The 16,835-nt window shown below is 47.9% G+C and overlaps 1 protein-coding gene across 1 annotated transcript in view; it reads right to left on the reverse strand.

Moving 5' to 3' along the window:
- Positions 1 to 283: 283 nt before the first annotated feature.
- TECTA (tectorin alpha) overlaps positions 284 to 16,835 on the reverse strand; it is a 57,732-nt gene continuing 41,180 nt past the window's right edge. Inside the window, 11 exon segments of the mRNA XM_024196674.3 lie at positions 284 to 579; positions 1,510 to 1,626; positions 2,851 to 2,938; positions 3,366 to 3,528; positions 4,790 to 5,038; positions 5,786 to 5,949; positions 6,802 to 7,004; positions 11,354 to 11,464; positions 12,994 to 13,307; positions 15,112 to 15,398; positions 16,393 to 16,776. Of these exon segments, the coding sequence (XP_024052442.2) occupies positions 479 to 579; positions 1,510 to 1,626; positions 2,851 to 2,938; positions 3,366 to 3,528; positions 4,790 to 5,038; positions 5,786 to 5,949; positions 6,802 to 7,004; positions 11,354 to 11,464; positions 12,994 to 13,307; positions 15,112 to 15,398; positions 16,393 to 16,776 (2,181 nt within the window). The 3' untranslated portion in view covers positions 284 to 478.

Genomic DNA, 16,835 nt, shown 5'->3' on the forward strand with positions numbered 1-16,835 from the left:
GTTCTTACACCAGTAAATTTCTCTAGCACAGGCAAAGCTAGAGGGAGCAGTCAGGAGAGAAACTTAGCTGGAGCTTAGGGCCTGATCCAAAGCCCACTGAAGTCAAGGGAAACACTGCACAGCAAGAGGGAATACTATAGAGCAGAGAGGCCAGGGAGCATTGGGTGTCGAAGAGGTGCCAGAAGTGAATATGAGAAGAAGGCAGTATAGAGACTTAATCAAGATCTTCCCCTTTTCTTAAGTGTTTTCTCCTGTGGCTCCATACCTGAAATTTTGGCTGCTGTTACCTCCCATTGTATTAAAGTAGCTCGTAACGTCATTTAAGTTGGTGTACCAGGCAACCGACTTCAGCGTTGTGATAGTTAAAAGCATTTGTTGTTGTTTGTGGTACAGGTTGTGAGTTAGGGGCACATGCTTTTATCCTACAGGGATTCAGAGTAAGTAAATTACAGTACTTTAAATAGACGCCTTGAATTGATTACGAGGTCGGGTCTGATTGATAGATAAAACACCATAGTGACAGCTGGGTTACGATGAGAAGAATGAGCCAGGCTTGAGGTCCAACGGAAGAGCTGGAAGCTAGAGAGAAAGACAGAGAACAGTTTTGAAAATCAAAAAGGCACAGTTCCAAATAAGCAAAGGCGGTATCATTTAGAGATCAAAACGTGCGAGTCTCAAAAGGACAAACTTCTACACTGTGACAGCACGAGTCTGCCGATCAGAGGTATGAGTCATAGTAATAGTATCGCCTTGCAATTTACTAGCATCCTTCGTCCAAGGATCTCCTGGTGCTGCACAAGCCCCCTAGCGATGAAGGTAATGTTGTTGTAAATGGGGAAAGCAATGCACAGAAGGATGAAAGCCCTGCGTTTTCAGAAGTGCCCGCTCAAGTGAATTTGAGATTCCAAGAAGTTGATTTTCAGAGGTTCTGAGCACCAGCAGCTCCCACTGACCTCAACAAGATGTGTGTGCTCAGCACCTCGGAGATGTGCTAAAATCAGGTCCCAAGGTATCTCCCAGTTGGGTACCCAGAAATGGAAGCACCCCAATCTAGCTGATGTTCGAGGGGGAATGGCTTTCCCAGGAATCAGCGTCGAATCCAGGAGCTGTGACTTCCCAATCCCCCTCTTGCTGCTACATGACAATGCTCCCTCCCTCTTTAATTCCTTTAATATTCAGTGCTTCTGAAACACACGTATTTATTTCACTGGGCTCCAAAGTCCATTTCTTTTTACAGCAGTTCCCTTCAGTCCCATTCCTCACTGCTCTCTCTCTCTCTCTCAATTTTGCTGGTGGTTAATGGTAGAGAGGGGCCTAAACCCTGGATCTGGATCTAGTTTTTAGCTTTGTGTCTTGGGGACAGGACTATTTTTCTATTGTCTTTCCATACAGATTTAAAGGGGGGTTTGCAAGGAAGAATCCCTTTTCCCATCTGCATCACGCTGCTCGTCTGTTCCCTCTACCCAGGCCCATTCCCAGCCTCCCTAGGGCAGCCCTTCAGCTAGTCACCTCTGCAGCTCTTGCCATCTTCTTGCAACGTCCCAGTCACACAGCTGCACAGGGGCCCGTCAACCCTGCTCGTGCAGATCTGCTCGCAGCCGCCGTTCTCCTCGCACCAGTCTAACCCTGGAACAGGAGAGAGCGGGGGCTCAGGAAAGAGCAGCACGCAGTTATACGGAAAAGAGCATTACAAAGCTTAATAGCTAGAAATGACCCCAAAAGCATTTCCTTGATTAAAGCATCCGCCCCTGTTGCATTTACATCCAGCTCTAGGGTGCCATTCAACCTGCCACTGAAGGGTAGGGGGGCTTTGATTCAGACCCACCCACGCCAATTCTTTGGACAGCCCTGCACTTAATTTAGGACCGGAGAGCCTGCTCCCACTTAAGCCCATGGCAAAATCACCAACCCCAAGTGCACTGATCAGTGCAATCTCAGTTGGCCATGGGCTGGGTAAAGACCCGTCTATCAATTCTTCCTCCAGATCAGCACACAGGGGTGTGGGTTGGGGAGAAGGAGGAAAGATGAACCTCCTGCTGGGCAGGATGGTGGGGAAGTGGAGAGAAGAAGTCGAGGAAGAGGAGTAGGAGGAGAAGGAAGGTGTGGTGGAAAGGGTAGTTAGGATGAAAAGGAAAACTGAAGAGGAAGCCATTCCCTAGAAGAGTTGTTCTCAACTCTTTTTCCGTTTGCTGACCCCTAAAATATTTTCCATTTGCTGACCCCTTTGGAAATCTTAGACATAGTCTGCGGACCCCAAGGGGCTGTGGACCACACAGGTTAAGAACCACTGCCCTAGAAATCACAGCAGTGGGTGCTCAGCATTTCTAATAATGAGACTCCCTCTCTAGTTGGGCACCCAAGGACTGAGATGCCTAGAGCTGGTGGATGCTTTTGAGAAGTTGGGTCCAGGGTAAGAGATGCCGTAGACATACATAGGATAAAGAGAAGGGGAAGGATGGATGGGCAGACACACAGCGTGGGGTTTTGGGGGAGAAAGTGGCTCCACGAGGGACTCTCTCTCCCCTACAAAGCGATGCACAGAACTAAAAAGAGTTGCTAGCTCAGAAGAACCAGAAAGTGAAACTGACCATGCACCCAAAAGTGAAACTGACCAGCTGAGTTTTAGTGCCCTGCTACATAAAATGTACATGTAAAAAAAAAAGTAAAAACAAATGGTGAAAACTGAACTATTAAAATGGGATGCTTCCTATTGTAATAAATTCAGATGGGGTTATTAACACAAGGGAAGGACCTGTTTCTCTTGAGCTTGTCCATTTAATAATCAAAGGTTCAGAATAGTTTATACAGGAAGGAATATTTTCCTCCGCATTCTTAGCTGTGCACACTTACGCTTTCTCCGGATGGGCCCTACCGAGATGATCTGCTCCTTGGGCTCTTTGGTATACTCAGCCGCCATCCTGGAATTCTGGGGGCAGTTCTGAACAAACGAAAACGCAAGGGACGATTACTGCAAGGCTTTGTGCTTACGGTGCGCTAGTCTCTGATCTCAAACCCTAGATTTGGCCCTGTTCCCATTGAGAACTATTGCACAGCTCCCATTGAGGCTTCAGCGGTGTTGGATTAGCATCATTAAAGGAAAATTCTGGCCCTTCTCTGATACAATGGACCTGAACTTGTTCTGCTGGGTGGGATTCCATGTAGCCTAATTGCACAGGGGCAAACCATGTGCCAGGCTCTGGGAGGACGGGGGAGTGACGAGAGGAATGTTATGTTGATCTTTGGAGCAATGCCCAGCAGTAGCCCCCAGGAAACTGTTCTCCTGCCACACAGTGGCCTTGGGGAAATGATTCCAGCATGGACCACCACCGCGGCCCACAGAGCACGCTAAGGCCACGCACACGTACTATTTTGCAGGAGTATTGTTCCGAGTCACAGAGGGAGACGGCGCAGTGGAGATGAACCTCGTCGTAATCCCCGATGAACTTGAAGACGGTGACGTGGAAGCGACAGGTCAGGGATACCCCGTTCTCCTCAATCCCAATGGTGTTATCCTTAATATTTTGGCAACTAGGAGGAAAATACAGAGTCTCAGCTGGGTCCAGGAACAGTTGCGAGCTTCTAAAAAATTCTACAGATCCCCAGTGCTTGTGGGTTATGTCTACAGGGAAACTAAATGATCCTTTTCTCTAGCTGTTACTTGAACTTTGTGGGAGGGGAGCTTGAACTCCCCCTTATGAGCCCTCTCAACTCTGGAGTGTTCAGAATCCGAGCCCCAATTTGGCAGCTCGAGGCCACACCTTATTAAAAAAAACATTTCCCCTTTACCGTTTGCTGCAGTGATGTAAGTAAACTGAGGTAATGCCAAGCTATTCTGATTGCTAATAAACTTTGAATTTCTACAGCTCCTGCCATCCAAGGATCCCAGAGCCTTTCCACCAGTAATTAATTACGCCCCACGACATTCCGGAAGCACTGCGGGGTTACCCGACTCGCCCACGTCATACAAGGATTCAGGGGTGGAAGCAGATGTACAATGTGTTCTGTTCCCAACCTTGCCACTATCCTGATGACATAGAAGTGTCCACTGGCTCTGCATGCCCAATCTGCAACACTTGGGGCTTGATTTTCAGAGGGGTAGAACTCACAGGCTCCCGTAAGTTCAATAGCAGCTGGGTGAGCTCAAAACTATCTGAAAATCAGGCCCTCCTGGATGTCTTGTGTTGGGCATCCAAATTAGTGGACACTCTTAAACATTTAAGCCCTTCTCTTTTATGCACCAATTTCTGCATCTGCCGTATGAGGATAATGCCGCCTTGCAAAACACCTAATCACTCCTGGATGAAAAGTGCTATCTAAGTGCAAAGCTTTAGTTATCAACTCCAAATGCAGGTGGTAACATATTAAAACTGTTAGAATTTCTCCCAATAATAATCCACAAATGGGCCAACATTTAACCGGGTATACTGATCTCTGCAAACATCTGCCTGTCTAGGGGATAGCATGGAGTCCAAGTTCTCCATCACCAGAGGCAGTGCTAGACGTCCAACTGCAGCCTTCTTCTAGGTTCTTAAACTGTGCTCTTCAGCATGACACTTGAGCACCTCTGGCCTTTCCCTTAGGATGCTAGGAAGAGCCACAGAGGTACAAATCAATGGTCTTTCTATTTTGGTATCGAACAGCAGACTTTAGTGTATGCATCAGAGGACGAAATAACCCTCCTGTAATGTTCATAGGTTCAGATCATCTGGTGCTTTGCACCAGCCAATGATTTTTCAGATACCCAAAGAAAAGCAAAACAGAGAGAAAAATCTTGCCAGATGTCACTGACCCTCCTTCAATGATGAAGTATCTGAGTTTGTCATTGCTGTCCCGAGAAGGGGTTGCATAACATTTGTTCAGCGTTAGAATCAGGTGGGTGGAATCTGCCCCGACAACGAAGACCCCGACATAAAGCACGTCCCGGGTGGTTAGAACCACTTCACCCTGCCGGTAGGGGTGCTTATAGGATGAGTTTTTGTACAATGCCATCTTGGTTGTGAAACTGCCTTCTTGTGTTGGGACTGTCAGGTTAATCACACTAAAGGAGAGAAATAAAGCTCATGAGAAAGCAACAGAAAGCTCATCCTGTACAAAGGGGGAGGGGAATGGATAGGGTCTAAGGGACAGGGACCAGGAGATGGAGCTTTTCATATCTAGGTTGATAGTTTGAATACTGCAAAACTGAAAGTTACCATCCAATGGACGTTTGGTGGCTGATGTGACCCCAGTTTGATTTTTCTCAATCCCACAACTGCCACCATAATTATCATCAACTGGCAGCTTATAACAGAGGCCAAAGGCTGAATGGGCCATGCAAATTCCCTAAAAGTGCCCCCTACAGATCAAGGCTGAGACACATTGGTGGGGCAGCATGAGCGAAGCTAGCCCTCCACGGCCCATACTGTCCTTGTACTGTGGATTCATAATTTAAAGACCATTATGATCATCTACTTTGACCTCCTTCATAACAGAAGCAAAGGAATTTCACCCAGTAATTCCCTGAATCATGCCCATATCTTATGGTTGAGCTAGAGCACATTTTTTACAAAAAAAACCCCCAAAATCCTTCCATTCTTGATTTAAAGACATTAAGTGATGAAGAATCCACCACATCTCTTGTGGGGTGTTGTAGTTAGTTACCCTCACTGTTAAAATTTCTAGTCTGAATTAAGCTAGCTTCCTTTCCAGGTTAAATAGAGGAGACTTTAGCCTCCAGGCTCTCAGACCAGCATTAAATTCACACACACAAACAGGAAAATCTAAAGCACACACAGGCCGGCCTTACCTAAGCATTGGCCTCACTACCGAATCCAGAGAAATTTTGATATCAAGCTCATACGCGCACGAGAATTCCACATTGATGGTTCGGTCCCGGGTGATTATGTTTCCAGTGTTGTTTGCACTTTCAATCCACACAGTGTTTTTGTACATGATATGAGTGCCGTTGGACTGTGCAGGAGAAAAAGAAACAAATATTATTCTTTTTAGGGGTTAACACAGCCATCACGATTTCAGTTCACAGCTCTGAAAGCAGCACATTAAAGTCATTACGTAAACAATAATTTCCAAACAGATTGTGAACTGTTTGGGGGCAAGGATGGCTTTTTGTTTTATATTTGTGCAGCACCTGGCACAGTGGGGCCTTGATCCCTGACTGGAGCTTTTGGACATTGCAGTAATAGATTATAAATAACAATAATAAATTAGCTTGCATCTATCTGCTAGACTAAAAAAAGACTCTAAATGTGTACAGAGGTACATGTGTTACATTTATAACAGCACCATTCAGCATAAAAGATCCCAACGCAACATATACACACTACACGCACCACTGAAATGCAACCACCTCTGGGGCAGAACACGTCATCTATTTAACAGCCCTCACGAATACCACGTCCTAGTGAAATATCCAGGGAAATTTTAAGTAGGCAAAATTTAAGCACCCAGTCTGGAATTTGGACAGTACAGAAGCGCTAACACCTTATACCTTCTGCCATGCACACAAATGTGTTTGGAGCTGCCTATTAGAACACAAAGACAGACAGAAAGAACCCACACTGTGAAGAGTGTGTATGTGATCATCCCCTAATGTAATTTAATGAAGCACTGAAGCATTCGGCCATCGTGACATTTGAGCTCAAATAATAAACTTGACACCAAAATGAATGCATGTTTCTCTCTCTCCTTTCTTTGCTGTTTGGTTCTGTTCCAAGGCATGTGTTTCCACATATCACCCCAGCAGCATCTACGTGGTAACCATGCACCATTAAACATGAGCCACCTCCCCCACTCCTCTCTCACCTGCACAATGTTTCCGCAGTTCCCCTTGGTGTTGTTGATCTGGAAGGAGATGAAGTCTTCTCCTTCGATGCCGGGGCAGTGGCGGTCATTCACGCGCACGCCTTCTCTCTCAAAGCCCAGCTGGAAGAGCTTGCACTTGGAGATGGACACTTCCATCTGGGCCGCTTTGCAGGTCACCTCTGCATCGATGATGTCATGCGTATCTAGGAGCAATGCAGGCGGTTTTAAAGGACGCTAACAACTGAGAGTCGGCATTGAGCTGGCCAATCAGGAGGGGATGTTCTGGGCACATCAACATTAGAGATTACAGAACTGCCGGTTATTGTAGCATCAGGAAAGCTGGAACCAGTGAGGGATGTATAGAATAGGGATGGATCTGAACCAGAGCACCAGGTCTGACAGTCCCACCTACCCCACTGACTTTGGAAAAGTCAGATCCAGATCTGGATCTAAACTCGTGACTCTGGCCCCCCACTACAGAAAGGATGTGGAGAAATTGGAGAGAGTCCAGCGGAGGGCAACGAAGATGATTAGGGGTCTGGGGCACATGACTTATGAGGAGAAGCTGAGGGAACTGGGATTGTTTAGTCTGCAGAAGAGAAGAGTGAAGGGGAATTTGATAGCAGCCTTCAACTATCTGAGGGGGGTTTCAAAGAGGATGGAGCTCGGCTGTTCTCAGTGATGGCAGATGACAGATCAAGGAGCAATGGTCTCAAGTTGCAGTGGGGGAGGTCTAGGTTGGATATTAGGAAAAACTATTGCACTGGTGAAGCACTGGAATGGGTTCCCTAGGGAGGTGGTGGAATCTCCATCCTTAGAAGTTTTTAAGGCCCGGCTTGACAAAGCCCTGGCTGGGATGATTTAATTGGAGTTGGTCCTGCTTTGAGCAGGGGGTTGGACTAGATGACCTCCTGAGGTCTCTTCCAACCTTAATCTTCTATGATTCTATAATGTACTAAACTGGCCCCTACAATTCAGGCCCATCCCTAGCATAAACTGAACAATGAAATGAACCACAGTACCCACAGCTGTTAGATGAGATGAGGATAGAAGCGGTTAATTGTTCAGAAGGGTGAACTCCCTTTTATAGGCTCAGTTTGCACCCACCGTTGAGTTGCAGGTGCAAGATGGATTAGCCAGAAATTCAAGTGCTCAGATTTGCACCTGCAGTTCATTTTGTGGCTGCAGATTGCACCCACTGACAGGGAGGCTGGCATTCAGTCCTGGCCTGAAGCACTTGCAGCGGCCGTGTGAGCCGCTGTCTTGAAAGTGGCCAGCCAGGATTACGCAGTGGGCTCTCCCATCCATACTGCATCAATGAATCACTCAAAAGACAAGCCTCGGAATTCAGAGGTAGATAGTATCTCACTTACAGATAGTGGGTGGGGAGTTGGGCGACTAGACAGCAAGTGTGAAAAATCGGGATGGGGGGGGAGTTAATAAGTGCCTATGTAAGACAAAGCCTCGAATATCGAGACTGTCCCTATAAAATTGGGACGTCTGGTCATCCTAGGTGGGAGGCCTGTCACAAAGGCAAGAGTGACAGAGCCGAAGGGAATGTCTTAGTGGTCTAAGCACCAGGTTTACTGGCAATGTAGCCATAGGATAGTTTAGATTCTATTCTCTGGAGCCAGAGGTTGAAATCCTGGCAGCACTGACTCGGCCCTTCATCTCCCCAAGGGAGTTAGACTGACTTCCATGATGCTTCTAGGCCTCAAAATCTGAGCTGTGGTGTGGATGTTAATGATCACAGGAGAGGTTTTCTAACAGTATTGGGGCTTTTGGTGGGATGTTCTTGGCCTAAAGTCCTCTCCCTGGACACTATACAATGAGCTGATTGGCTGCCACCTTCCACCCAGAGGTGGCTGCATTTCACTGGTGCACGTGGAACTGCCTCCCCCTTGGCCAACGTATCAGGGCGGCTGATACGGGATGAAAGCTGGTACATAAATGTCAGTTGTTGTTACGATTCGTATTGTGATAGCTCCTAGGAGCCCTACTCATGGACCAGGAGCACGCTGCACTCGGCACTGGACAGACATAACAAAACGACCACCCCAAAGAGTTCACTATCTAAGTATCCTTACCCTTGTTATACAAATGAGGAAACTTCGGCACAGAGCAGGGAAAGGACTTGCCCAAAGTCACGCGCTGAGTCTGAAGACTAGAAGTCCTGACTCCCCGGGCACCGGCTATAACCACCAGACCATACTCTCCTAATCTCCAAGTCTTTTCTGGAGTCTTATTATTTATTTTGTTAACTGAATGTTATTTGTGCTGCCTTCAGAGTTCCATTATTTGTGCAAAATAGAGCAAGGCAGATTAACTGTAACTTCATTAAGATGGATATGCTTGGTGCTTAGGAGTGTGCATTTGCATATATTACCAGCTCTGGTGGTGCGAAGCTGCTGTGACTGCACCCCGTATGCCACCTCTTACGCATGCTACATGGGTAGGAGTCCCTACCGACGTGCCTATGTGCTGGCTACTCTTCTGCATTGTCGCGCCAGCCGGTCTGATGATGACACTGTGAGAAAAGTCGCTAAGGTTTCCTAAAAGTTCTTGGAGTCTTGATCCTGTCCTGCAGCTTAAGCTGTCTTGATTCTTCTTTGCTCTTGAAGTTGTGACAACAAAACGGGTCTGAGACTTCAGGACATCTGGGTTCTTTTCTCGACTCTGCCGAAGATTTACTAGGTGACCTTGAAAATGTCACTTAACTACTCTGTGCCTCAGTTTCCCCATCTCTAACATGGGGGTAGCATTTCCCTACCTCCCAGGGTGGGGAATTAATTCAATGTCTGGAGAGTGCTTTCAGATCCTCAGATGGAAGGACTAAGGGATGGGCAAAGTGACTTCATTTGGAAGAGCTTTGGACAATGCTTTCGTAAAGGTTATTTGCATGGGGGATTGATAAGACACAGCTCAGACCCTCTGTGCTGGCCTAGGCGGTTTTTGGGAAGTGGTGATTTTCTCTAGGGATGTATCTATGAGCAGATCCGGGGGGGCATTAGCCACCCCTTGACACATCTGTTTCTGTGTCTCTTCCCTCAGGGGAGGCTGGTTTGTACTGAGGGCTGGGGTTCTTTTCTCACCTAATCCCTTTCCTATATTAGCCAGTTTTAAGTTTGCATTTGTCGTGTTCTCGCCTACCTTAGACTGAGCACGTTTTGCACAGTCTGTGCCATTATGTCACTCGAGCTGGGGAGGGGAATGCACGCACAGTTCAGAAGAAGGGTCAGAAGTAGTTTGCAAAATCCAATGCCTCTGAACCCTGTTAATGGGACGGCTGCTCCCCATTCCCCATAACTGCAAGGTGAAGAACAAAGCTGAGCAGGTTTTCGTTGCCAGTGAACTTAGACGACAAGCAATTTATATCCATTGATTGAGGAGGAGAGGACTGGGCAAAATTGATTTTTGATTTTTAAAAATGTATGCACGTTTGTATGGAAAATTAAGTGAGGCCCTGGGGCTCCCAGAAAGTTGAAAACAAGGCTGACTGAAATAGCAGAAAATATGCCATTGGAAACGCTCCTTCATTGGCCCTTGATGGAAAGACAAGCTGAATTAATAGCAGTTTGCAATGTCTAGGACTGAATCCTCATGTGGTGTAGATCTGCATAGTGTCACCAAAATCAAAAGAATTATGCCAGTTTACATCTACTGAGAATTTGCCCCTGTACTTCCTTGATTGCATGAAAGTCTGCTCCAGGCAGGAGTCATCTTTCAGCATAGACAGGCTGTGTGATTTGTCTATGGCTACTAGTGAATTTCTGGTTTTGGTACATGGTATGTTATCCCACACACTAACGTGTTGTGTCTATGTAGTATTGTCTGGTTTTGTATTGTCCGGTCTTGCAACTTTGACAAGTTGTAAAATTGCATCATTCCATAATTTTACTGGAAATTGCATGAAGCATGCAATATTTGGAAACATGTATGAGCTGTAAAGTCATTTACCTTTTTGTACTTTTCATTGTCTGTTTCTTTATGAAAATCAATACAAATCACACAAAAAAAATCTCAATTTTTACCAATGGGACCAGATTTTAGATGCGATCTGACATGTTGGGAATTACAAATCAACCCAACACCACCTTGCTCTTCTACAGCACATTCCATTTGAAGATCTCATAACGCTTTCCAAACATTAGTGACTTTAGGCTCACAACACCCACGTGAAGCAGGTATCATTAGCCCTATTTTACAGATTGGGAAACTGAAGCATAGGGAAGTGACTTGCCCAGGGTCACAATGCAAGTCAGTGGCAGGGACGTGAATAGAACCAAGGAGCATTGACAAGCAAGTAGCCTTGACAACCAAGTCCTGGTGCTTTAACCACAAACACCTTTCCTCCCTAGTGTACTGTAGCTCCACTGGATTTGAGGTTGGAACTTTGTGTGGGTCTGAGTGGGAAGTGGTTGCTGAAGGAGTTGGCTTACCTGTGTCCCATATAAATACGTAAGGCCGATTTTTAAACTTAGTTAAAAACACCAGAGCCAATGTTGCAATTAGCTTCCTGAAACACGGAGTGGATGCATGTGGGGTCACTCACTGTTTCCATAGGGTGGAGGTTCGATACAACCGCACAACTCCCCTCCGTTGTCAAGCTCACAGCTTCTGTTGGGACAGTCGGCCCCCACACAGGGATCTTCAACCACTCCTGCTAAAAAGGAAAAGGCAGACGAAGACAACAACTTTATTTTCGGACCAATACCCAGACAATTCTTTATTACCCCACTAAACCCCTGCAGTGTTGGTAACTCCAGCAATTTTATCTCATGCTATTTGATGGGTTTTTTAAAGCCCCAGCTCCTGGAGTCATGTGAATATATGAGAATATCAGCTTTCCCTTTTAAAAAAAGTAAGTTTCTAGCTCTCCTGGTTGCAGAGAAAAGCTTGAAAGCATGAAATGATTCTGACCTAAAGGCTCAGGAACTAGAAGGCTAAGGTACTCCCGTATTATTTTTAAATGAATGAATATATTTTTTAAAAATCTCATGATTATTAAGCCAATCTCATGGTTTCTTGGGGCTGGAATTGTGATTTTATGAGTACTTGAGGTTAACAATACTGTCCTCAAAGTCCTTACTCAGGACTGGACTGGCATCAGACTCCCACTGAGAAAGTTCCCACAGCATGGACCAATATTAATAAACAATTTATTCAGCCTGCGTTTCTGGGTACTTTACAAACAAAGCATCAACCCAGACTGTTTGGATCATTCACCACCTACCCATAAAACACCAGCGGGAGAACATCTCCAATGTCCTTAGCCCTAGGTTAGGCAAATGCCACAGCCAGTATGCTTTGGAGGTGAGCATAATCCAGTTGGGGTGGACTACTAGGGGGAGCATGTTGCTTAATTGAGGAGCCTCCAGAGACAGTGTCTTGTCTTTAGAGCTGGTTAGAGAATGAAATTCCCCCACCCCCGAAAATTTCCACTTTTCAGCAAAAACTTGAAAACCAAAATATTTGTATTCCAAAATGTTACCTATGTGCCTCATGGGAGTTGTAGTTCAGGTACCTCATGCTCCCTTTCTCCTTTATAGGCCAGGCTCCCTGGTCAGACTACATCTCCCATGATGCACCATGGTCTCCCCCTCATGTTGGTGAAAGGTTGCATCACAGGAGTCCTGGTCATGGTGCATCATGGGAGATGTAGTCTAGCTGGGGAGCCCAGCCCACAGAGGAGAAAGGGGACATGAAGAAACCAAGCTACTGCTCCCATGAGGCCACCGCAGCAGGATATCTGAATAAAAAGATTTTGGTTTTCAGGTGTTCGGTTTTTCAATGAAACATCAAAATTCTCCACAGAAAGCATGCACGCTTTGTGAAAAATATCAAGTTTGTCCAAAACTCAGTTTTCTGTGAAAAAAACAAAACAAAACCAGTTTAGATGAAATTTTTTTGACCAACAATACTTGTCACCACCCCTCAGTCGAGGGCGAGCTACCACAGAAGTGCCTCTGCTGACTCAGCAGCCACGATAGCACATAGTGATGGAGGTCGCCTCTAAGGTAGCCGAGTTCCAAACGATCTAGGGGACCGATCGCTAATGGCTCTGGCTCCCATCTCTCTGCATTAGTCTCGCGCTGACTGAGCCTGCAGTCCGGGCGGATACAGAGGACGGTGCTCCTAAGCGATAGGCGGTACAGGCCAGGGAACAGAACGGGGTTAGAATAGCTCTCTTACAGCAATTTTCCTTCTCGATCCACTCGGTGCTGAGGATCCCGAAGGAGCGGCAGGCCTCCCCGTAGGCGGCGAGAGAGCCGCAGAGCTGGAACTTCTTGTGGTTGTAGCAGCCGTCGAGGAAGCACGACTCGTAGAAGGGCAGCGGATCCAGCAGCCCATAGCAGGGCTGGAAGAAGCCTTTCATGTCCGTCAGCTTGAGGCAGTAGCCGTCGCTCTGCAGCTTCTGGATTTGCACGTTGTCGCAGGCAGCGGCGTACTGGGAGTACTGGAGCTCGTTACAGCTGGGAGCGAGGGATTAAACGAAGGACATCAGCCTGGAATCGTGTGAAACAACCAGTCCCTAAATCCTCTCCTGAGGTGAAGCCACAGACAAATAGACCGCTCAGGTCACCTTGTTCTTTCCTCATTATTACCCCACTGTCCCCTCCCATGTATTTCCTAGTTCTTTTCCCCTCTCATTACGAGACGCTCATGAATCCAGGGTGAAATTCACCCCTGTGCAGAAGGCCAGTACAAGGGCTATGAGCCACTTAAATCCCATGTCCGCCAGAGATCCAAGTGGGCCATAGTTCTTGGGCTGGCCCTTTTGAAGATCAGATTCCTCCCTAATCTTTGGTAAGCATCTCTTCACATCTGAGGCCAGGTTTTTAAAGGGCCAGCCTCTCTTTCCGTGTGCACGATTTGCACCTTCAGTGCTTGCATCCATAATTCCTGGTGGGTGGGATTTGCAAATGTGCTTAAGCGATCTAGGAACCCAAGCACCATTGACTGACTTAGGTATTTTTCCCATCTTGCCCTCTTCGGATAGGAGTTTCAAAGGAATCTAAGGGTACCCAAATCCTATTGAACTTTAGCAGCATTTGAGTGCCTAACTCCCTTAGGCTATTTGGAAAATCCCAGGCTTAATTCCTCCTGCTTCCACAGCTAACTCTCTGACTTGCACCTACAATCAGGTACGTAGCTATCACCATCTAAATGGTAGACTCTATGCCTGCCATGAACCATATGTGCAAGTACCACGGGCAGAACTTTGGCAGGTGCAGATTAGTTGGGCAGAGGGAACCTTTGAAAATCTGGCCTGCTCCTGGCACACCTAAAACTCCCGCTAACTTCTGTAGAAGTTTTGCGTGTGTAACCCATGCCCTCTGTCCCCCTCTAACATTATCAGGGAGACCGAGAGGTCGATGAGCCTGTTCAGCCATGGCTAACAGAGCAGCGTCTTTTAGCTCAAGTAGTTGCGGCACATGCTCTGAGAAGTAGAGATCTCAGGTTCAATCCCCACCACTAATGACCCACTCCAGAGGGGCAGCAAAGTAAGTGGTGGCCCACGCAGGGATTTGAGCTAGGGAGATCTCTGCAGCTTAGGACAAGCTTCCCCAGCCAGGGGGAGTGTATAACCCACACCTACTCAATGTAGTGTTCTGGACCATGTATAGAGGTTGACGTGCCGACTAGAGTGCACCACTAGGAGTGCAGGATAGGACCCAGGACATATGTTCAAAGCTGTCGTCCAAGTAGGTAAGGGCCAATAAACCTTATCTCTATTTACACCAAGGCTCCTTTACCCCATTTTGGCAGTGTAACGGAGACCTAAAGTGGGCGTATATGTAATTTACCCCCACGTTAAGGCCCCTTTGCACAACCAGAGTGGTGTGATATGGCCTTAGTATAAATGATCCTATAGGGTTTAGGAATTGTCTTTTTGTCATATATTTGTACAGCACCTTGCACAATGGGGTCTGGCTCTCAGGTGCTATGGCAAGGCAAATGAACACCACTAACGAGGGTGAAACCAGCAGGGTTCTCTAGAAATTACTCTACAAACCAAGAGAAATGAAGAGCAAATGATCTCATTTCTGTAGGTGATTTGAGCCCTCCTATGGGATTCTATAGGGAGATAGAGTTCGCTATTAAATTCCACAGCAGAGTTCACACCACTCCAGATTATTGTTCCCTATTAAATACTACAGCGCTTTTCCTCCAGGGCTTGTTCCCCTGCAGCAAGCTGTGGATGGGTTCCCGATACACAACATGGGCGCCCACTGATGTCAAGGGCCGAACACTCACTGACTTCAAGAGGAACCTCGGGCGCGGCTACACACGAGGCCCCAGGCTCACCTCTTCTGCATGCCATTGGTTTTCCAGCTCTGGGCCAGCACCACGCTGCTGACGACCGGCTTCCCCCTCAGGGTGACGTAATCGTCGGTCCGGTCCCCGTTGAAGTTGCCGCACAGGCCACACACTTTGTTCTGCAGCCGCTCGCTGATGCTGATTTTGATGATGTTGAAGCCGTTGTAGAGGATCTGGATATCCGGGCTGGTGTCGATCACCAGGAAGCCCTCCATGCTGTAGATTTTGGTTGCCAGCCCGGTGACGAAGGGGATGGTCACCTGGGTGCCGTTCACCTACTCAAGGGGAGGAGATAATGCTGAAGCCACTCACCTCTCAACACTCTGCGCCAAGGGACAGACTGAACCTGACAGACACAGGTCCCCGCAGTGGGCAGCATGGGGAACATCCCTTCATGCTGCCCCTCTCCCTCCCTGCCAGCAGCCTGCTCCGTAATGGAGGCGGGGCAAGGCCAGGATCCTGCCTACTCCCTGTCCCTTTTGGAGTCTTCTAGCATTCTAGGAGGGAGAAGTGCCTGGGATCTGCATTAGATTGTGCCAGCCCGTCACACGGGGAATCATAGAATATTAGGGTTGGAAGGGACCTCAGGAGGTCATCTAGTCCAAGCCCCTGCTCAAAGCAGGACCAACACCCACTAAGCAGGACCAATACCCACTCAGCTCAGCTCGACGGAGATCGTCAGCTCTTTGAGACAGAGACCATCTGTCTGTTCGGCACCTAGCCCACAGTGGGATCCTGGGCCCACGGGGCTCCCACAGTTCAAATAATCAGTAACCATAGCCAAACTCCGTGTTCAAACCCATCACTCACGACAGCTTCACAGGAGGCAGATCCAGCGAGGAAGCGCTGCAAAAACCTTCCCCTTTGATTTACCTCCCTTCTGCCCTAAGGAGAACAACATTCCCAGCCACCGCCTTCCCCTCCCCCAAGCAGAGCTTCCTAGAACCTAAAAAGGGAGATGAGCCAGAGGCGCCATGAACTTCCCTAGAGCCTTTGCTGTTGCCAGCTGGTTACCCGGTGCTCAGATACTACGGTGATGGGCTGAGTACAACACCCTAACAGAGACAGTGTAGCCAGGGGGTGACGGGGATGTTCCTAATGCGGGGAGGGGGTGGCAATTGGCTTTTCCACTTTGGAGAATCCCAACCCAGCCCTGCCAGATACTTTCCCTCCTCCCTGTGCCAGTGAGCTGTAGCCCAGCCCTGGGGAGTGGCTAGGACCCTAAGAGTTTCAGGGCAGAGCAGAGGAAACCCACGACCGGCGCTTTACCTTGATGGTGTTCCGGTCGCTGATGAGAATCTGCTCCTCGTTGATGTAGAAATACACCGGGGAGATGACGGTGAGGTTGGGCGACGACCACTTGTCAAAGTTGATGATCAGCTGGAAGGAGAAGTCGGGGAGCTTCTGGCAGATGGTGGAGAGGACGAAGGCGCAGTTGGCCGGGAAGTGGAGGAAGGCACCGTCGAAGGTGCGGAAGACCCCGCCGCCCGCCGCCAGGCAGTAGGAGCTCTTGGTGCTGAAGCAGCCGCGGACGCCGTTGCGGAGGGCGCACTCCTCGTCTGACTTGCACTGCCGCGGGTCGCACTGGATGAGGTTGCGGCGGAAGCAACGGCAGCGCCGGGTGCAGTCGCTGTTCCAGAACAGCTGCTTGGGCTGAAGAATGAAGCGAAGGGAAAAGCCATTTTACTGGGGGGGGGGGGGGGGGGGGGGAT

The sequence above is a fragment of the Terrapene carolina genome, unplaced genomic scaffold (genome assembly GCF_002925995.2).
Source record: "Terrapene carolina triunguis isolate 2854851 unplaced genomic scaffold, T_m_triunguis-2.0 Scaffold374, whole genome shotgun sequence".
Classification (NCBI taxonomy): Eukaryota; Metazoa; Chordata; order Testudines; family Emydidae; genus Terrapene; species Terrapene triunguis.